At 33.5% G+C, this 21,629-nt stretch overlaps 3 protein-coding genes across 4 annotated transcripts; all 3 read right to left on the bottom strand.

The window, feature by feature from the left end:
• Positions 1–833: 833 nt before the first annotated feature.
• On the bottom strand, positions 834–6,863 carry LOC109238621 (extensin-2-like). The gene is made up of 2 exons (XM_019405105.1): positions 5,883–6,863; positions 834–2,130 (listed from the first exon to the last, which is right to left on the bottom strand). Exons 1-2 carry the CDS (start codon positions 6,783–6,785, stop codon positions 1,087–1,089), a joined length of 1,947 nt encoding a protein of 648 aa, XP_019260650.1. The 5' UTR covers positions 6,786–6,863; the 3' UTR covers positions 834–1,086.
• Positions 6,864–7,374: 511 nt separating this feature from the next.
• Positions 7,375–10,922, bottom strand: LOC109238630 (constitutive photomorphogenesis protein 10). The gene is made up of 4 exons (XM_019405114.1): positions 10,622–10,922; positions 9,417–9,490; positions 7,976–8,123; positions 7,375–7,726 (listed from the first exon to the last, which is right to left on the bottom strand). Exons 1-4 carry the CDS (start codon positions 10,830–10,832, stop codon positions 7,629–7,631), a joined length of 531 nt encoding a protein of 176 aa, XP_019260659.1. The 5' UTR covers positions 10,833–10,922; the 3' UTR covers positions 7,375–7,628.
• A 1,335-nt stretch (positions 10,923–12,257) lies between these two features.
• Positions 12,258–16,896, bottom strand: LOC109238629 (glucan endo-1,3-beta-glucosidase 4). Of its 2 annotated transcripts, XM_019405113.1 has the most exons (6): positions 16,719–16,896; positions 16,503–16,558; positions 15,129–15,269; positions 13,682–14,929; positions 12,672–12,699; positions 12,258–12,579 (listed from the first exon to the last, which is right to left on the bottom strand). In XM_019405113.1, exons 3-6 carry the CDS (start codon positions 15,199–15,201, stop codon positions 12,429–12,431), a joined length of 1,500 nt encoding a protein of 499 aa, XP_019260658.1. In that variant the 5' UTR covers positions 15,202–15,269; positions 16,503–16,558; positions 16,719–16,896; the 3' UTR covers positions 12,258–12,428. The 2 variants fall into 2 exon arrangements, with proteins under 2 accessions (XP_019260658.1, XP_019260657.1); XM_019405112.1 differs by having other exon boundaries at positions 16,503–16,896.
• Between the last annotated feature and the right edge of the window lie 4,733 nt (positions 16,897–21,629).

Here is a 21,629-nt window from a genome sequence, read left to right as displayed (position 1 = left end):
TAATTAGCTGTGTAAATCGAAAAAAATCCTTAACCAACCCTTAATCTTTCAAAAGCAATGTATCTTAGATCATAAATCACAAGTGAGAACATTGCAAGCGTAGTCTTTAGAACATTAGATTATCTCTTCTTTTTTGTTACAGCGTTAGTGAGCAGAGTTATCCGGTACATATGTTGATGGGAGAAAATAGGGGCGCGTAAACTTACCTAGACACCTACTTATTATCTAGAGAGAACTTCAAATAATAGTAAGAAAATATTTCGTGATTCATTTACTTCACATGAGGAACATATTACTTCTTGTTTCCAAGATGTTTTTTTTCTCTTTCGATGTTGGATTGTTGATGTTGTAATTGATGTATTACATAAAGTTATTTTATTTTTCATAGTTATGCTAGAGTTTCTATATTTATGCTAATTTTTTGACAATTTATTTTATTTTAGAGTTTTATAATCTTAACTATTTTAAAAAAAAAATTAAATTTTTCTACTATTTGTAGACTTATAAATTAGCAAAAATTTAAAGATTCATGGTGCTTACGTCTCACCTTGTGTTCCGGTCTTTTAATACAATACGTCAAACCTTAAAACTCAAACTGCGCCATTTTTGTGCTTTTCTAATTTTTAAAATCTTTTGGAAAACCAAAGAAAAGAGATCAACAATTCTTGTTTTAGAATAGATTGGTTATAAACCATTCTCGGGAAAAAGTTCTCAAGAGACCATCGGTTTCATTTTAACTAAGTTTGAATAAATGTTCAGGAGATATACTTATGGACCGACGAAAGAATTCAGTCGATTAAAGCACGCAGTATTATACAAAGAAGACGACAGTATTAAGAAAAGTAGAATATATAGAATCTTGATATAATGAGAACAATTGATGGAGATCTCGAGGATCTTACTTAAATCAAACAATAAATAAAAAAAATTATTAAGACAAAAGAACATTGAATACACAATAAGTAAACCCGATCATTTCGGGAAACATACATAAATTTTTGGAAGATGAAATGGAGTTGCTAAAAATAAGAGGACAAAAAGGAATAGAAGCCATGGAAATGGCGGAAAATGACTGAATAGTTAATTTCAGTAGTAGGTTGGTGGAGGAGATGCTGATGGGGGTGGAGGTGAAGCATAGGTGACGGATTGCTCGTACTTCTCAGGTGGTGGAGGTGAGGCATAGGAGGGAGTTTGCTTGTAATAGTTTGCGGGTGGTGGAGGTGAATAATAAGATGGAGATTTTTCATAGGTCTTTGGTAGAGATGGCAAGTTGTAAGTTATAGGCGATTGCTCGTAGAATTTTGGTGGAGGTGGAGGAGATTTATAGGAAGGTGTAGATTCTTTATAGTATGGTGGAGGTGGAGATTTGTAAGAAGATGGTGATTGCTCATAGTATTTTGGTGGGGGTGGAGGTGACTTGTAATAAGGTGACTGCTCATAGTATTTTGGAGGAGGTGGAGGTGACTTGTAATACGAAGGTGATTTTTCATAATAAGCTGGTGGTGGTGGAGACTTGTAGTAAACTGGGGACTTGTAATATTTTGGTGGCGGCGGTGACTTGTAGTATTTAGAGGGAGCAGGCGATTTGAAATATTTTACTGGGGATGGTGACTTGTAATACTTTGTAGGCGATGGTGACTTGTAGTAGTTCTTTGCGGGAGCTGGCGCCTTGTAGTATTTTGCGGGAGCCGGCGACTTATAGTATTTAGCGGGAGCTGGCACCTTGTAGTATTTTGCGGGAGCTGGAGACTTGTAGTATTTTGTGGGAGCTGGAGATTTGTAGTATTTTGCGGGAGCTGGCGACTTGTAGTATTTTACGGGAGCTGGAGATTTGTAGTATTTTACAGGAGGTGGTGACGTGTAGTAGTGCTTTGAAGGAGCAGGTGACTTATAGTAAGGAGTAGGTACATGATACTTGGGTGAAGATGGTGATTTGTAATACTTCTTAGAAATGTAAGAAGGTGAGGGAGAAGCATAGCCATAAGAGTAATCAGCAACAACAGTGCTGGCTACAAAGCAAATTGCCAAAGCAACAGCAAGAAGAGGCCATTGCCCTAAATTCCCAAAGCTTCTTCTCATTTTGCAACTATATTGGGACAAGAGAAGGACAGAACTAAGACTTGTGTTGCATAGTTAAGTTGGGAACTCTAGTTTTTATATTGCAGGGAGAAATCTTTCTTTAACATTTATATAACTGCATCATGGTTAACCACTAAGATGATAGCAAAGTCCAAATAAAGACTAGGTCACTACTTAGTGGCAAGCATTTTTCTGGTGATTGAAAAAAAAATGAATATTCAAATGAAAAAGAAATAAGGTTGCCACGACTGGTATCCAATTGCTGAAGTTAAGGAATTGACTATTTGTTATGGGTGTGGAGAGGATGTTTCATTCTTCTTTCCCAAAGCAAGAATGTATAAGTTGGTATGTTTGACATGAAGTTCAAAAACATGAGGCTCTTGTCTTGTAAAATGCACGCCCAACGCTTGAGGTTCGTCCCATTAATTTTTGTGAAAACGAGTATAATTAGTGAAAATAGTACGGCCTAGCCAGTTTTCGAACTGGTAACTGAAAAACAGTCAGCGTTTGCAAAGTCATTAAAATATAGTCACTATTTTGCTGAAACACGGAAAGTTCCAGCATAATATACTGGAGATTGGTGCACATGTTTATGATCTTCCAGCATATTATGCTGTAACTCCAACACACGGAAAATTCCAGCATAATATACTGGAAATTGGAGCACCTGTGTATGAACTTTCAGCATATTATGCTGGACCAGTATATTATGCTGGAACTCCAGTATATTATGTTGAATATTATATGGATTCTGATTAGTGTTTTCGTTCAGATTTATCTTTACATGTAAAGTGGCTAAATTTCGATTATTTTTAAAACTGTGACTATTTTTCAATTACCACTTGTAAATATGGCTATTTTTGAATTCACCCGTATAATTAGCTTTGTAAATCCAAAAAAATCCTTAACTAAATCTTAACTCTTTAAAAGCCATCGTCATTGATTCATAAATTAGAAGTTGAAATATTGCAACTGAAAAATGGGTCCTAATATTGTTTTGCACTAAGAACCCTATAAGGGTGAATTTTGATGGAACCTTTCATCAGGAAAAATAGTTATGTCTAAACTTTTGCAAGGTCTTCATAATTACAGTCTATATTTTTTTCTTCAAGTTCTGTTCTTTTAATTACTCTATTCCGGTTGATAATAATAGTGTCCTTTTCATTTCATGGGGGTGTGAAAACTGTAAGTGTTAGAAAATAACAATTTACAAACAACTATATCAAAAGTTTTCTCTTTTATTGACGAATCATAGTATTGTAAGATGTTAATTTATTAACCAGTTGGAAGCACATCGTGCTGGAGTTGAATTATGTAATTGTAATTATTCATGTAAGGCTAAGTAACCATTTCTGATTTATCTAACATTTGATTGCATCTCAAACAAGAAGTTTAGTAATATTAATATTAGTCTTTAACAAACTAGATGGTTTCTTCCCACCGAAGCCAAGTTGGTTAGTGTTACTCAGGTACATGTACAGGTAGGAGGTGCCAAATACACCAGAGTCGGATCTAGAATTTCTAGAACATGGTGCACCACTAAAAAAGAACCAAAAATAAATATTAAGAGTCTGTTTGGAAAGTCATCTTGTAATTGGAATTGGTGTAATTACTAGGGTAGTAATTACACAACCTTGTGTAATTACGATAGCTTGTTTGTTTGTCATAGTGTAATTACAAGTTTACTGTTTGGTTGCACAAGTGTAATTACACAGTTAGATTAAATTTTAAATTAAATAATTATCAAAACTAAAAATTAATATAATAAATATATACCTATAAGATTTTATAAGTATAAATGATGATATATTTGGTATTTAAGATGTATATTTTTTCGTGAATATACATTAATTAATAATCATATATTTATAACTAATTTTGTTAAAATAATTTTTATATATATATTTTAAATTAATAATATTTATTTTAGATACTTACAAAAACTAAATAAAATATACGTTTTATAAGAACATCATGGAATTCATGTTTGATAAAATAAATTAATATTTATAAATATAATGTCATAACATTATTTAAATGTTTGACAAAACTAATCTACCAATTCTAACTAAAAAATGAACAACATGCAATGTGAGTCAATACTACAAAATAAGTAAATTGGAACCATGAATATAACACAATTTCAAAAATTCAAAAAAATAAAATAGTTTAACTTATGTCAAATTCCAACATAATAATAGTAAGTCCCACTGCAACTTAAGATAGGAAACATGATAAGTTTATAACCACATTTAACAACGAAGTTCCACTTTAATCGCATCACTCATTATATGCCAAGTTTATTAATGACTCATTATTTCTAATATTAGGAGGTGTAGTTTCAAAAAATAGAATAATAAAATAAATAAAAAATAAAATATAAGCAATTACATGGAATCACAAGAAGTAAAGATAGTGAAATAAAAGATAAATAATGTACAAAGAAAATATATTTTAAAATTTCAAAAGAAATTAAAAAGTAAAAATAAAATTAAAAAATTAAAATAATAAAAATAAAAAGTTATAAAGAAAATAAATTAAAATAAAAATAAAAAGGAAAGAAACTAAAAAGCAACCTTGTAATACCACCAATTCTCACCTCCCCCTTGAGAATTGGAGAGTGTAATTACACCCCTCCAATTACCCCAAATTCCATGCTGACCAAGTAATTACTTGGCCAAACAAACATGCCAAACTGTGTAATTACACCCAATTACACCCAAATACAATTCCAAGATGGCTTTCCAAACAGGCTCTAAGTAGGAATTGATCCTTATTCTTTAGGTAAATGACTTAGTATTCAACCAAGTGCATTATTCAGCTTTTTGGAGTATGGTGCCACAGATAATATTAGACCAATTCTAGACAATGCATACATAAAATACCTAGTTTGGCAGAGAGACTATAGGTTCTTGTGCCCCATAATCTGAGCTATAAATCCACCCTTTAGGTATACAGCGAAATAGTCAAGGTATGTGCAAACTGACTTAGTACCAATTCGTCATAAAAAAGGAGAAAACGTTAAATTAGTAGTATGAAGAAAGTGTTTCTCGACTCAATTACCTCTCCATAATTACATCACACTTTGTTTCAAAGATAATTCTTGTTTTCTTTTGATGTTTGGATTGTTAGGGCATTGTAGTTGATGGTATATCATGGTATTATACAAAGTTATTGTAACTTATAAATTAGCAAAATTTATAAGATTGAAGAGCTTACACGCCCTGTCTCGAAATATATACCTCGCCTTGTGTCCCCGTCTTAGACGCTGTCAAATATTTAATTTTAGAAGTGTGCCATTTTAGCCTTTCAATTATTTTCTTATATCTTTAGAAACTGTTAAAACAAACTAATATATTCGTAATTTAGCAATTCTTTAGTGGATAGGCTATAAACCATTCTAGGGAAAAATAATTCTCAAGACACAATACCACTTCATTTCAACTAAGTTTGAATATATGACATGAGATATACTTATGGACCAACGAAAGAATTCAGTCGATTAAAGCACGCATTATTAGACAAAGAAGATGACAGAATTAAGAAAAGTAGAATGCACAGAATCTCGATATAATGAGCAGAATTAATGGAGATCTTGAGGATCTTACTTAAATCTCAAATAAATACATAATACAAATTATTAAAATAGAAGAACATTGAACACACAATAAGCAAAAGCCGATCATTTCGGAAAGCATAAATCAAATTTTGGCGGAGGAAATGGAGTTGCTAAAGGTAAGAGGACAAAAAGGAATTAAAAGTCATGGAAATGGCGGGAAATTATTGAATAGTTAAAATTAGTAGTAGGTTGGCGGAGGAGATGCTGATGGGGGTGGAGGTGAAGCATAGGTGGCGGATTGCTCGTACTTCTCAGGTGGTGGAGGTGAGGCATAGGTAGGAGTTTGCTTGTAATAATTTACTGGTGGTGGAGGTGAGTAATAAGATGGTGATTTTTCATAGGTCTTTGGTAGAGATGGCAAGTTGTAAATTATAGGTGATTGCTCGTAGTATTTTGGTGGCGGTGGAGGAGATTTATAGGAAGGTGTAGATTCTTTATAGTATGGTGGAGGTGGAGATTTATAAGAAGATGGTGATTGCTCATAGTATTTTGGTGGGGGTGGAGGTGACTTCTCATAATAAGTTGGTGGTGGTAGAGACTTGTAGTAAACTGGGGATTTGTAATATTTTGGTGGTGGTGGAGGTGACTTGTAATACGAAGGTGATTTTCCATAATAAGTTGGTGGTGGAGGAGACTTGTAGTAAACTGGGGACTTATAATATTTTGGTGGTGGCAGTGACTTATAGTATTTAGAGGGAGTAGGCGATTTGTAATATTTTGCAGGGGATGGTGACTTGTAATACTTTGCAGGCGATGGCGATTTGTAGTAGTTCTTTGAAGGAGCTGGCGACTTGTAGTATTTCGCGGGCACGGGCGCCCTGTAGTATTTCGCGGGAGCGGGCGACTTGTAGTATTTCGCGGGAGCGGGTGACTTGTAGTACTTTGAAGGAGCAGGTGACTTGTAGTAAGGAGTAGGTACATAATACTTGGGTGGAGATGGTGATTTGTAATACTTCTTAGAGGCATAAGAAGGTGAGGGAGAAGCATACCCATAAGAGTAATCAGCAAAAACAGTGTTGGCTACTATGCAAATTGCCAAAGCAGTTACAAGTAAAGGCCATTGCCCCAACTTTCCTAAGCTTGTCATTTTGCTTCTGCTGCCAACAATACTTAGAGAAAGAATGAAAAGATCTTAAACTTGTCTTGGATAGTGAGCAGGGAGCTCTGGTTTTATATAGCAATGTGACATCCTTATTTTCCTCAATGCAATGCCTTCATGGTTACCCACTAAGATGATAGCAAATTCCAAATAAAAACTAGGTCACTATTTGGTGGTTCTGGTGATGAAATAATAATATTTAACACTAAGAAAAATAAATTTAAATAATTAAAAAACTGTCAAGATACCATTTGAGTTATGGCATCCTACTATCAAAGTAAAAGGTTGACTTTTTCTTAAAAAATAAACAGAAAAAGGGGGCAGTTCTTTTTGTTCTTCTATCAACTACATACCACTAAATATTGAACCTGGAGTTCAAGGAAAACAGTGAATACACCCACAAGAGACGCCAAATATATATCTGGATTTGAGAGTCCCTTGTCCCAAACCTAAAACTTCACGTTACGCCCTCCTTAAGGAATGCAAGATTATTCCAATTTTCGGTAGAACCTGCTCTCCAGTTTTATTGATTCAGCCTTAAGGACTTGTAAATGAAGTAGTATGAAGGAATGAACAATTCAAATGAAACAAATAAGGCCTTGGGCTCAACGAAAAATTGAAACGTTAGCTACCAGAAGTCTAATTTATCTTTCTTTTTTTTTTTGGGTTGGTAAGTCTAATTTATCCATATGTACTATATACAGGCGTTTAGTTAAAATATCGGCTACAAGTCTACAACAGCTCTTCAATGTCTGTTAACTAGTAAAGCTAAGGAGAATTTCAAACTAAGCAGGGGGCTGACCAGAACTTGTTAAGAGAATTCCATTTTTTTCACCTTGCAAATCGCAGTGTCCATTCTGTAGCTATTTCATCATGTTTGGCTTTATCTTCAAAGTATAAGTGTGCAATACCAGGAACAACTGGCTTATCTGCAAGAATCAGGATCAAAAGATACTACCATCAGAATGCAGAAAAAAGGCGGTTATTATATTCATATAGTTAACCCATTGAAACCAAATAATTGGAAGGACGTCCAGCATGAACACCTGTAAACGCTTTCATCAAACAATACATGTGTCTTTTTTTATGCATTTTTTTTCTCATAAAATTAACATATTTTTGTCTATTTTACTTCGGTTGAGAGAGGGCAAAGGACTGCAGATAGGATACGAACTTACAGGTTTCTGGAGTGGTGAACATTGATCTCAGAGCAAGTAGTACTTTCGAGATTGTTAATGCTGGACTCCAGTTATCTGTTAGGATGTCCAAGCTAACATTTCCAGAAGGCTCAACATTGCAATGATATATGCGAGTTTTGAATACAACCTGCAAAAGCTTGAGGTCAGAATGAAAAGAAAAGGGACCTAAAAGATAATATCCAGGGAATGTTTCCACCGCCAGATTCAGCTGATAAACAAGAAATACTGTTAAGTGTGTGAAGATGATTTTTGTTTATCGGCTGAATTTAGCAGTGGAAATGTTTCAAACAAAGGCACCCATGTCGTTTTGTTCAGATTAATTACAATAAAGACTATGTTCTTGAGAAGCATGGTACTGTATAAAGGTGAAAATAACTATACATCGACCAGATCTTACGGAATTCTTTCCTCACTTTACTCGTTTATTGTACACCAACCCAAAGTTTAGGAAGAAGCAAATTTATCATTAATTTATGAATTTACTGGACTTGGTCGCATAGAGAATGATTCTGTTTCATGGCATAATACACTTCATTTTCTGGTTCCACAGCTGTTCTCTTTTTGTCCTCTTCAAGCAATAATGCATATTGATCATTTTAAACACAAACCATAAAGAAGATTATACAAGTACAGAGGAAATCATCATTAGCTCAAGTTTCAGCCTTTACACAGAGATAAATCAGGAGAAACAAGGAAGAACCAGAAAGAAACTTAGCACTCAAATCGAACATCACTGCATAATTTCCTAGAATTCTAATCTGTGTGTAACTTTTTGTCTCGCAATTATAATGGCTAGAGAAGCTTCTATTATTTGAATTTCCACCATGATGGTACTTTGTGGGTAAAGAACATGAAAATCCAAAATATTTGAATTACCATTTTAAGACATGGCAACCTCAAAATCCTCAGAAACAATGTTTAGGATTCATGAAAGAATCTAAAAGACGTTACATCTTTAAAAGATCAATGTCCAGCTATTGTGTGATACCTTCATCAAACATGTGAAGAAATATATAGAAGATTCATCAAGAGTATTAAGTTCTCAGAGTGATCATACATTTACATATGACCCAAAAATAAAGAACATAAATGACAGTTTTCATTAAGGAAGGGAAGCAATCAAGCGACTATTTTATGGGAGGCAATTCTCTATAATAGCAATTACCATTTCTTATGTTAGTTTTATTCAGCAGAAAGTACACTGCAAACATTTTATCAGAAGAGGGTGAACACGAATCTTTGTGCAGGTCTTTTCAGCTCGTACTAGTTTTAACATTTATATCAGAAGACACAGTTTCTTTTTATTGGAAAATATTGGAAGTTTTTCATTCAGACAAAATAGAAAAATAGATGCCTTGCTTAAAAAAAGGTACAACACTATATGCACAATACATTCACCAAAGCATATTCTTCAACATACCTTTGGAGGTTTAAATGGATAATCAGAAGGGAAGGTTATATCGAGAAAATATATTCCACCCTCATAAGGTGTTCCTGCAAGAAACAGGAAGATATTCAGTCTGTGAAGCACCCGGAATTCTTCAGCAAATCGAAGCAAAAAAATAATATCTATCTAATTATCTAAAAATCAAGCAGAAGTATACAATCAAACTTAAAAACCCAAAATTCATGTTAACCCAACAAATAAACTAAGTGCTCAAAATTGTTATCCCGAGCATATTTAGAGCTGCCATGGAATTCAAAGAAGCACTTGTAGCAGCACTCGGTTTGCAAAAACAAATGTATATTTAACCAACTTCAAAAGAAACCAGACAATAAGCACAGCCACATCAACATGAAGAATACAATAATCACTTTCATCAGAAATAGCCTTTTCATTTCCTATTATTTAGAGATTCAAGATACATTAACAGTAAGGTTTCGCCCTACGTGTTATACATCATCAGGCCAATTCAACAAATAAGTTTATGCAGGATCTTGCCGTGAAGGATTTAAATAATTGTTGGATTCAAGTCTCACCACGACTCATTAACAAAAAAAGTATCTCCATGTGCATGGCCCCTACAAGAATCAGGCCACACAGCATTTGGAGTTTTTTCTTTTTCTTTTTTCGGAAAAATCAAGAGAGTAAGCGTTAATACATGCATGAATTAAGTAAATAAAAGCATCGTTATCTTCTAAATGATGCAGTGACACACTTCAACACCAAATTGGTCAATCTACTCTAAGTCAATCCAACACACTTAAATTGGACTAAAGGAGTATTACCATTTGGACGATATTCGAGCTGAAGTTAAAATGAATAGTTTTTGTGGAAGTTCAATTGTGTTTGGACGCGAACTTCACTTAAAAAACAGATATATGAGCCGAAAGCCCGAAACCAGCATTTCACTTGAAATATACCTTCAAACAACTATTTCAATATTTCTCTTGAAGTTCACTATGTGCAAATTCTAAAATACTGAATTGCAAGTTTGCAAATACTGTATAATAGTACTTATTCCCAAAGTGGACTAAGTATCCAACTTTATGCTTCAAACCCTAACACTTCACAGTATCATCCACACAAAAAACAAAAACTCAACACTTTGTAACACTGATCCACAAGAAAATGAAAGATTAACTCTTTGTAGATAAACAAAGAGAGAGGAATAGAAGACTGACCAGGTGGGCCGAAGAGAGTAGCAACCCAATGGTAAAGATTATCGCCTTTAGGCCCAGCTGCACAATCTGGTGGTGCCTCTATGCTCAGTTCAGTCATTTCCTTCTGTATTCTCTTACCGGAACTAGATACCGACGTCGTCGACGGCCATGCTCTTCCTCCACTACTACTACCGCTGATTCCTATTCCGCCCGACGGAGTTCCGCCGTACATTGAAGATTATCTCTCAGTCTATCGAAGTGGATTGCTTTCTGCTTCTGTTGCTTTCTTGCCTTTATTCCAACTTTAATACGACATCGTTCAATTGAGAGATCTTGATTTATCAAAACTTCAAATTCGGAATATAGCTTAAGATCTCTTTTTGGCAGATGCCGATTCAGAATTTAAAATATATAGGTTTCTATCGTAATCTCAAATTAATATACAATAATAATTGGATTCACAATTAAATATTTATAAACTTTTTTTAATAGAAATACAGCGTCTAAGCAAAAGTTATTGGGTTCTCAAGAAACCAGTAACTGCACTCTAGATCCGCCATTGTTTTTTGGCCAAACCAGGACCATTTGGGACTTTTTAGCTAAAAAAAAAAAAATTAACATGTCAAAACTTACTCCAGAATTCATGTTCAATCACATTTTCAATTTCAATTCAAACCTCACCCAAATCAGTTTTTTCAAAAAATATTTGAAAATCTATGTCCAAATGGGTCCTATATATGCAATAATTCACAAGGAATAATGCATATTCGTGGTTTAAATATTATCTTCTAAGTTTTCCCAATTACTTATATTTTAACTTATTCTAACAAATTATGGATCATTATATTTAGACAATTATCTTTTAAGTATAAATTAAGGATGTTAAACTCTTTCTTTTAGTAGTAGACAATTTGGTACTTAGACTCGTTTTGAGTTTCAAATGAGGCTTTATTTTGTCTCTAGACAGATTAGGGAAGAACAGGAATTTTTTGCTAGCATTGGGGAATTTTGACAATGATTTAATTAAAATTTTAAAAACAAAAGATGAAAGAGAATACTCCATAGTTTATTGCTTGGCATACATAATTCTTAGGAGAATTACCAAAAATAATTGTTGTTTAAAAAATATAATGGTACATAGACCAAGTCAATAAGTATATCTAATGTATATTTTCACATTACATTTATTCTCTTTCTATAATAATTTTGTTTGGCCAATTCATGCATACTTCAACTATTCCGTCAAATACATGTTACCTTCAGAAAAATATATACTACCTTCAGAAGTATGTCTATCAATTAAACTCGACCGACCGACAAACAATAACAACAACGACGACCCAGTAAAATCCCACTAGTTGGATCTGGGGATGATAGTGTGTACGCAGAACTTACCCCTACCCCGAAGGGGCACAGAGGCTATTTTCGAAAAACCCTCGGCTCAAGAAGACGAAAGAAGATAAGACGAAAAGAGGCATCAATAGAAACCATGAAACAAATAACATCACCAGAACCAGAAAATAGATGAAAAGCAAAACAATAACCAGTAGATAAACTCAACCTACCAGTGTCATACAAAATAAAATAAAATAAAATAAAATAAAATAAAATAAAATAAAATAAAACAAAATACAATAAAGCATATAGATCTCCTGCATGACTAAAGTGGATCTCATCAACAAGGATAAATATCAAAAAATGGATTTCAATCATCTAGTTGGTATCAGAGACAGAAATCAATCATCTAAACTGACTACTGAAATGGTTCAATTTCCTGCAAAATACAAGGGAATCAAAAAGGGAAAGAACTGACTTCCTAAAGAGGCTATTAAACAAAATGCACATTCACATCAAGCATCAACAAAGCAAAAAATACAGCCAATGTATACACGATAACAGACGCTCGAATCGTTGAACTCTGAGAAGTCGGACTGATAGGTCCAAATGCTGCCGGAGGGAAAAGCCCACCTGGAGTCGAACTGTCGAATAAAAGAAAGCAATTTAGCACAGAGAAGCAATATTTTTTTTGCAATTTACCATGCATACATATACTTAGTTTAGGTAATCTCACCTTCCTGTAAATTTACATGTTTTGGAACCTGCACAAGGATAACCATCAAATGAGTCGAGCATTAAAAAAGAACGCCAAAAAATGGTTCTGATAACATATACAGAGGATGAAAAGGGTTGTAATTCAAATGAATACTGCCTAGATCAGTATCAACAATTTTGCAAGTGTGATTCGAACAAGGGACAAAAGGGGAAAAAAGAAAGAAAAAGAAAACGAAAGAGCAAAAGAGCTTTGTGTAGGACTAAAATACAGAGACAGCATGTTGAAATGTTATTTAGAAATATACTGCTGGAAGCATTTAGCAGTATAGTACAGTCGCAAACTTTGCATTTTAGTCATTGTGTCACAACTTAGAGAACCGTTGCCAAATCTGAAAGAAAATAAAAAGATACATGTTGATTAACTTTGCAATATTAGCAATGTTCCACTACCATATCTCATTCACAAACACTTGAAGAAATTAATGTCATTCATCTAATGCGGCCATAAAAAAGGTGACTAAAAAGGACAAGATACCAAAAAACAAATTTAATTACCAGTAGAGAGATTTGGATATTCCTGAACAACTAAAACAGCATTTTCGTCAACCCACTCCCCCTCCCCAAAGGAAAAAAAAAATCGAAAGAGAAGACCTCTGTAAAGGAGCAATAAAACTCGACTTATGCAATAGAAACACACTAGCTATCTGGTTTCATCAAATAATAAGATCTATAGAATGAGATATTACATCATGCTGAACTCCATGGGAATTGATATTTATTTAATTCAGCATGGGACAGCAAGATCTCAGAGAGCACATTCGGCGTTAGCCAGACGCAGCATAATAGATTCTTACGAATGTGGGAGTAAGAATAAAAAATCGGGACAAAACATGTCATCAATTGTTAATTTATCCAAACTACCATTACAAAAAAGATCCAGACAACAGACAGCCGTCTCCCCGAACTCCATATTAAGACCCAAAACAGAAGAAGAAACTACATACCAAAACACCAGATATGGTAACTTACTTGGATCTTGTGTTGTCGTTATTGCTGTACCATCAAAATCACATGTTCCACCAACACTACGCATTCTCTGATAATAGTCATTATAAGCATAAGAAGCGTGATTTTCCAAAGTATCTGGAAAATAACAAGGCTGCCCAGATTGAATAGCACTGCAATTAGCATGTCCCTGGCCACAAGCCCAGTTAATTCCATCTTGCAATTTGTTCTCATCTGCACCCTTTTTTGCTATACAGAAAACTGCAGTAGAATTGTCAGAGATGCCGGCCGAGGAACCTAGGCTAAGGGAATAAACCTCGCTCCCATTTGTAGAAAAGATACCCCAGCTTCTTTCCGATACCGGCCCAGGTCTTTTGTCTTCATTGAACATCTCGTAAATAAAGGTGTTAATGGGATTTTTCGGTTGACTAGGTGGACCAGTATCATTTGAAACACGCCGAATCAGGTTATTGTTAAATGTTTCGGCATTTTCCTTAGTAGCATCAGGCTCATTGGCACCACCATCCCATGGCCAACCAGTCTCGGTCACAACGATTGGGATATCTGAAAAGTTGAGGGCTGCTATAGAGTTGTATGCAGCATCAACTAGAGCATCAAACATACTTACATAGTGAAACAGGGTGTTTGGATCAACAATTTGCTTCACTGCGGAGAGTGGTTGGAAAAGAGCATATTCAATCGGAAAGATTCCATCGGAGTGAACGTATTCATAATACGGATAAGCATTCAACATGAAGTATGAGTTTGTGTTTCTTAGAAACTGAAGGATCTGGAAGATTGTTGAGTTCCAAGAAGAATTGAAAGTGGCAGTGGAAGGAGGAAATGCCCTAGCAATCACGTCCATTGATTGCGGGGTTGAAACTTTAACTTGGTTATTAAGTTGTGAAGCAACTAATGCTTTATGCAAGTAATTCATAGCAGGAACCAAAACCGGTGCAGCGTTTGGGATTGCGGTGAGAACTTCACTACCCACGGCAATAGCCGTAATATTTGTAGAGGGCATGTAAGCTGCTACATTTTTATTTACCCAAGCAGCTGCAGCTGATGGAGATTCTCCGATCCCTAAAACTTCATCATTCGTAACACCGATAATAACTTCAATACTAGTGTTTGCTAACGCATTCAACATATGAGCATCAGCATTAAATAGGCGCACATGAGTTATTTGATTAGCTTTAAGGAGTGCAACCACATCCGAAGCTGGGGGTAAATTTGAAACATCGGTGCCAATGTTCATTCCAACAAATGCACCTACAATTTTGAAAAAACGTACACATTAAAACTCCAAATGAATCAAATCACATCCAAAATGTAAGAAGCTCAGCGGTTGGATCCTATTACAAATGAATCACATGAACAACAGAAAATCAAAACACAAAAGACAGGAACGACTAAGAACATAATCAACTACTACATTATTGAGCTGATAGGTAGAAACTTAAAGCATTACCTATTACATTTGAGATGTGGAAAGCAAATAGTATGGATATTGCAAGCCACGGTTTGAGCATCATCAAAAGCATCCAGAACTAACAACTCTAATATCAATCAGCCTGCGACTGTTGCTTCGGACAATGTTTGTCAAGATGTTCTACAGGAAATGGAGTACAAAAGTAAGAGCGAGTTTCACTGTAAAGAAAGCAAATGAACTCAGATGTATGACTACCTCCAAAATATAGGTTGATTCTTAACTCTAAAGATAATTAGTACTGCAAAACTTAACAGGCAAAACAATCCTTCTCCCCAATAAAACAGACCCCAGATAAATCTAAAGAATGTGCAAAGAAATTTTAAACATGAAGACTGTTATAAATTCGACAATACCCATCAAAGACAGAATTTTTATTGAAAGAGTTCAATTGCTGCAACAAAACGCCGGAGCATTAAGTGCAAGTGTTTCTGATAAAGAAGCTCTTAGTTACAGCAACCTTCCATATCTTTGGGTTTCTCCTAACAGTACTAACCAGGGATTAAGAAAGCCACCACATGAATATGAAACAAGGTATACTAAAGCCAATAGGGGAAAGGCCAAGTCACCAAGCTATAACTATGCAAGATCAGAAAGTGATAATAGAAGCATTTTCTTTCTAACTTGTTCACGCTCGAGCATGGGATCGTGAATTACCAACTTGAACTATATTAGAAGAATATATACCACATTTTCATTCACCCCCAGCATTAAAAAAAAAAAGGAAAGCACACACCCACAGCATAAGAAATCTTAGCATAATATTCCACTAAAGGTTTCCAGTACAACTCAACAGCAAATGACCAGCACTTAATGCAGTCTGATTCCATCAAACAAAGACCAAACAAAAGATTCAAACTTTTGGCAGTTCAGCATGCTTGTCTGCCCAATTAATAGATCACAATTTTCCCAAGTATTTAACATTTCTAGTTTAGTTATCTAATTCTTGGTGTACAAATAGTGTCACATAGTAATTAGTCCACTTCAGGACAGTTAAAAACAAGAGACATTGTCACTACAGAGGTAACATTGATTAAGACATGTGCTTTATCAGTTCATAAGAGCAAAAACAGTGTCCAAAACCACAAAACAGTCACACTCATCTACTTCTCCTAAGCAGGAAATGCTTGAAATCCTTCAAAGAACTAAACTTTATCAAAAATAAACATTATTTTACACCTTAAAAAGCATAGACAACACCAAAATCCAAGAAATATTTTAAAGATTAAGAAACCCTTTACAAATTGAGCCTCAACTTCAAAATCCCACATCACAAAACAGCTTTTGAAACACACAACATTTCAGACAGAAGCAGAAAATTAAGGAACAAGAGAAGAAAAACAAGAAATAAAGTACCTTAATTGAACTTCTGCTCCACTGAAGCAAACAAAGAAAATCTACTAACCAAGATCCTATAAAAGTTAGTAAACTCAAACAGTCAAATGTAAACACAGATAGTTTAGAGACAAAGCTGTCAACCCAAAAACAAATTTTCAAGAAAACCCTGAAAACCCCTTTAACTTCTCTTCACTTTAGGTACAAAAACAAAGAAATGAGTGGTCACAAAATTACCTAAAGGAAACTGGAACAACACAGGACACTAGTCTACTGTAGTAAATTCAGTACCCCAAAATGAGCTGTTCATTTATTACTACATAATTAATTATTGCTAATTACCATTAACCTTTTTGCTTAAAATTTAATCTTTAGCCTTAAACTATTACTAATATATAAAAACAAAAACACCCACGTACACTATGGACCAAATAAATTATTTAATTCATGTCATTGTAAATATCCTCAATAAAAAGATTATTTTTTTCATACTATAAGACAAGAAAGTATAAAGAGACCTTAAATGTAGAGCTTGTGCTAATCTCAACTCTAGAACTTTACAGATACTGTGTAGTGTACTACCATTTTTTAATTTTTTACAGATGGATGTAATAAAAATATAAATTTCTTGGAATATGGAAAAGGCACACAAAAGTAAAAGAAAAAAAGGTTTTTTTTTATTTTTTTTTATTTTCAAGATCTAAAGATTCTTGATATCTGGGACATATCGAGATTTTCGCCTTATGTCTAGCTTAACACAATCTAGTGGTACATTCCCTTAAATTCCTCTTTGTTTTCTTTTCTTTTTTATTTATTTGTTTAAACAAATGGGGGATAAATATTTTTATCTTAAACATAAAATAAAGTAAAAAGAAGAAAAGAAAGGGCCTCAATAATTTCAGGTCGAGGGAAAAAAAAAAAGAGAATGTGAAAAGTTTATAGTATAAGAATGTGGTAAAATGATTAAGTATTTATGAATAGATTCCTATCTTTTTCCTTTAGTTGAAGACAACTAAGCATGTGTGTACTAAGGACTTGGTGGTATGGGCTCTTAGTATTTAAACACAAAAACAACAATAAAAGAACAAAATATACAACATCAGATAGTGATATATAAAGTCCATTACTATGTTATAGCAATATCATTCTATCATTTATGTTGTGAAAATAACAACAATAACGACAACTCAGTAAAATTTCGCAAGTGTAGTTTGGAGAGTGTAGAGTGTACGCAGATCTTACCCCTACTCCGGAGGTATAAAGAAGCTGTTTCCGAAAGACTCTCGGCTCAAGAAGAAAAAAATAAACAATAAATAATAGATCAGTAACAGCAACAGAAGCCAGAAAATATGTTGTGACAACTTATAATGATTATTTTCCTCTCTAATACAACTCAAACTAGTGAACAATTAAAATCATCTGTTATACTTTGAGCTATTTGTCTTGTATTTACTATAAATTTAATGGAGCTCCAATAAGTGGCGAATCTAGAAAATTTAATAAAGGTGTTCAAAATCTATGTAATTTTGGAAGGGTACTCAAAGTCTATTTTTTGCTCAATAACACATAATATTTTATTTTATAATTTTTCAGCAATGAGTGTTCAGTTGACCACCTTTGACTACGTATAGCTTTGCCCCTGGCTCCAACAAGGAGTGAGTGAGTTCTATGTAGGGCTGTGCATAATTTGGTAAATACCGAATTACCGTACCGAAATAGAAAATTTTGGTATTTGGTATTCGGTATGGTATTTGGGTTAAATTTTAAAAAATATTGGTATTAGGTATGGTATTTGGTATTTTAAAATGAAATACCGAAATACCGATACCGTACCGAAATATATATTATATTACACAATACACATATTATTAATTATAACATAAATATAAAAATCTAAAATTTTACTTTCCTTTATTCTCTGAGTTCATCATATTAACTCTAAGTAAGTAACAAGACATTTCTAATGATCAAATTTATTCTTTTATGAACAGTTTTCTCTCTCTAAGTTGATATTTGCTAATTTTGGACAAAACTTTTGTCAACAAATATTTTTAGTTTTGTACTTTTGAGAACATTAATTCAGAATATTACATTCTATGACTCTATGCACTAGTTAGTATTCAAACCGAATAAACCGAAGTTACCAAACCGAATAAACCGAAACCGAAAGGAGAAAACTGAACCATACCGAATTTAATTAGGTACGGTATTGGTATTGCATTTTAAGAAACCGAATACCGAAAATATCGAACCGAAATATTTAAATACCGTACTGTACCGACCGACGAACACCCCTAGTTCTATGTGTCAAATACTTCGGAGAAAAAGGTTGTATTTGTCTCTCTACTTCTGACTATAAATTTAAAATTATGTTCAATAGTACATAAGAAAGGAGCTATGTTAGGATCAAGATTATATATGACATATTATTATTATTATTATTATTATTATTATTATTATTATTATTATTATTACATTATGAATAATCCGAGTATTGGTAAAAAACTTTCACTAAAACTAATATAAAATAGTTCTATAATTATTTAATTTTTGAAGTGCATATAGATAAAAAGTAAATATGGTTTAATAAGACTAGTGAAATAATTCATATATAAAATTTTATTTACTTTCTCATTATTGTAAGATTGGATTATATAATAGGAAGAAAGTCATTAATTTGGTCAAATGTTTGCAGAATGTTCCAAATGCAGACAAAGGCTTCCAGTTGGAAAGTGACAATTTTTCAATGGCCAACATCATTTGCAATTTGATGCTACCTTTTTTCCAAATTCAGGAAGCATATGCTTCTGGTGGGACCCTTATTTATATTTCTTCTAAAAAAACAAAATCCTTTTAAATTATTTAATACAATTTTTAATGTGCATATTTGAAATATTATATATTTTACTTATACATGAAAAATCTCATTAGCTTTTTAGTATAATAGCATCATGGGCAGTGGCGTAGCCAGGAATTCCGTCGAGGGTATTCAAACTTTAAACAAGACAATAATGTTTTTGGTCGATAAATGGTATACCAAAATTCTTAGAAATTTATGATATAGAAATTAAAATAACAAAAAGAAAAAATTAAAAGTTTTACTAATAAAGGTAAGAATAAAATTAAAGAAAGAGAGAGTCGAGAGAATTTGTAGTTTCTAGAGAGCTTTTGTGGAAGAAATTTTTGTAGAGCTTGACTTTAAAATTATAAAATTTATTTAAGAAATAACTTTTAAAATTAGTTGTTTATTTCTATACAAATTTTAAGTTTTAAGAGTTATTTTATTAGAAAATTTTTTAGATTATAAAAAAAATCAAATAGACCACACATGATGATCTCCGTTTAGTTTTGGCAAATAAAATGGACAAACTTTGAACTCGCGAACAAAACGTCACTTTGAACACCCTGAACAGCTAGACTATCTCACTCAACTATGTTAAGGGTCTTCAAAATATAATATATAACCACATAAAATAGTATTTAACTTATATACACAGTATAATTTTTTCGACGAAGGATGTGCACTTGACCACCCTTGGCGTAGGGTGGCTACGTAGTCATTTGAGAGGTAATAATCATTAATTATTTTTCCTTTATGTATTTTGATTACACTTCTTCCCATCTAATATTATGCTTCGTAGGACTATTGGCAAATGTAAACGGATGGTGAAACAAAAATTCAAAATTAAGGGATCAATATGTGAAGCATATCTGGTGAAAGAAACTTCTCATTTCTGTTCATATTATTTTGAGCATCATGTGCCATGTTTGAGAAATAGGCCAAATCGGCACGACGAAGGTGATAATGATCCTTTGGCACCGCCGATATCCATATTCAATCAACCCGGTAGAAGTTCTAAAAAGTATCAAAAAAGAAATTGGACTGGATGGAGAAAAAGTTGGCTACAACACATGTATTGCTCAATTGCCCCGAAGTTCAACAATTTTACAAGTTGGTCTGAAATTATATTATTGACCTACTTGCATGATCTATCCGTATTTTAACTAATATACTTTATAAATATGTCGGGCAGTTATTTTGTGAGTGTGTTTGGCCAAGATGCTGTTTATCCAAGGTTTTCAGAGTGGTTTAGAGATTATGTAAGTGTTAACTAATATATTACCAGATTCTCATTATTGCACAAGTTGTATTTTCTAACTTCTCAATTTTCTTCAACTCTATATAGGTTCATAATCCAAACAATGGTATAGGTGATCCATTTTTACTTGATATAGCTTGGGGACCTAAACCTCAAGTCAAAACTATGTCCAAGTACTTTGTCAATGGGTATAAGTTTCACACGGAAGAATGGTCTAAGAATTAAAAACCATTAATGGCGGAGTCTGGGTGAAAGGTGGTGATGGCGACCAAGATGGAGATATTGATTATTATGGTGTACTCCAGGAGATTTTAGAAATAGAAAATGTTGGTTGGCCGAAGAAAAGACTGGTATTTTTTCGATGCAAGTGGTTTGATCCAATACCAAATAAAGGTACAAAGGTACACCAACACTATAAAATAGTTGAAGTTAATCACACGAGGAAGTATGCAAGATATGATCCATTTATCATTGCACAAAATGTGAAGCAAGTGTATTACGCTCCTTATCCGTCGTCGTGTAAAAATAAGAGTGAATGGTGGGTTGTTATAAAAACTAAACCGGTTAGTAGAATAGAAGTTGAGGATGCACTAGATATAGCATACCAGAATGATATATCAAGTGTTCAACTAATTGTGGATGATGAATTAGCAGATGAACTGCATATTGAAGGCATGTATGAAGAAGTTGATCCTTCAGTTCAACATGAGGTTGGAACATCTATGGCTAATGAAGAGGAAGATTCTGCAGATGAAAATGAACTAACTGAGGAGGAAGAATATGATGATGAAAATGAAACAAGCGAGGAGGATGAAATTTCTGATGAAGATGAACTAAGCGATTAGGATTGACATATTTGTTCTTTTTACTACTTGTATTTTTATGCATTTAAATTTGTTGCTAAACATATTAACATATTTTTTCTTATGCTTATATTATTTTAGATGGCTCCTCGAGGTAAAGATCATCTAGAGGGTACTGCACCACCAGAGAAGGGTAAAAAAAGAAAGAAAACAAAAGTTTCTGGTAACTTAGGTATCACTATCTC

This window comes from Nicotiana attenuata, unplaced genomic scaffold (genome assembly GCF_001879085.1).
Source record: "Nicotiana attenuata strain UT unplaced genomic scaffold, NIATTr2, whole genome shotgun sequence".
Classification (NCBI taxonomy): domain Eukaryota; kingdom Viridiplantae; phylum Streptophyta; class Magnoliopsida; order Solanales; family Solanaceae; genus Nicotiana; species Nicotiana attenuata.
The sequence above is the reverse complement of the archived record's forward strand: the minus strand, read 5'-3'. Positions and strand labels throughout refer to the sequence as shown.

What these genes read in the sequence shown, in the direction of transcription:
- LOC109238629 (XM_019405112.1), bottom strand. Translation starts at nt 15,201, where the DNA reads ATGCTTTTGATGATGCTCAAACCGTGGCTTGCAATATCCATACTATTT. An exon ending in CCACATCTCAAATGTAATAG is followed by an intron (nt 14,930 to 15,128) that starts GTAATGCTTTAA and finishes TCAAAATTGTAG; the next exon opens with GTGCATTTGTTGGAATGAAC. An exon ending in AACGACAACACAAGATCCAA is followed by an intron (nt 12,700 to 13,681) that starts GTAAGTTACCAT and finishes ATCCTTGTGCAG; the next exon opens with GTTCCAAAACATGTAAATTT.
- LOC109238621 (XM_019405105.1), bottom strand. Translation starts at nt 6,785, where the DNA reads ATGACAAGCTTAGGAAAGTTGGGGCAATGGCCTTTACTTGTAACTGCT. An exon ending in CATCTCCTCCGCCAACCTAC is followed by an intron (nt 2,131 to 5,882) that starts TACTAATTTTAA and finishes CCAACTTAACTA; the next exon opens with TGCAACACAAGTCTTAGTTC.
- LOC109238630 (XM_019405114.1), bottom strand. Translation starts at nt 10,832, where the DNA reads ATGTACGGCGGAACTCCGTCGGGCGGAATAGGAATCAGCGGTAGTAGT. An exon ending in ATCCATTTAAACCTCCAAAG is followed by an intron (nt 8,124 to 9,416) that starts GTATGTTGAAGA and finishes AAGCTTTTGCAG; the next exon opens with GTTGTATTCAAAACTCGCAT. An exon ending in GTTCACCACTCCAGAAACCT is followed by an intron (nt 7,727 to 7,975) that starts GTAAGTTCGTAT and finishes TGATTCTTGCAG; the next exon opens with ATAAGCCAGTTGTTCCTGGT.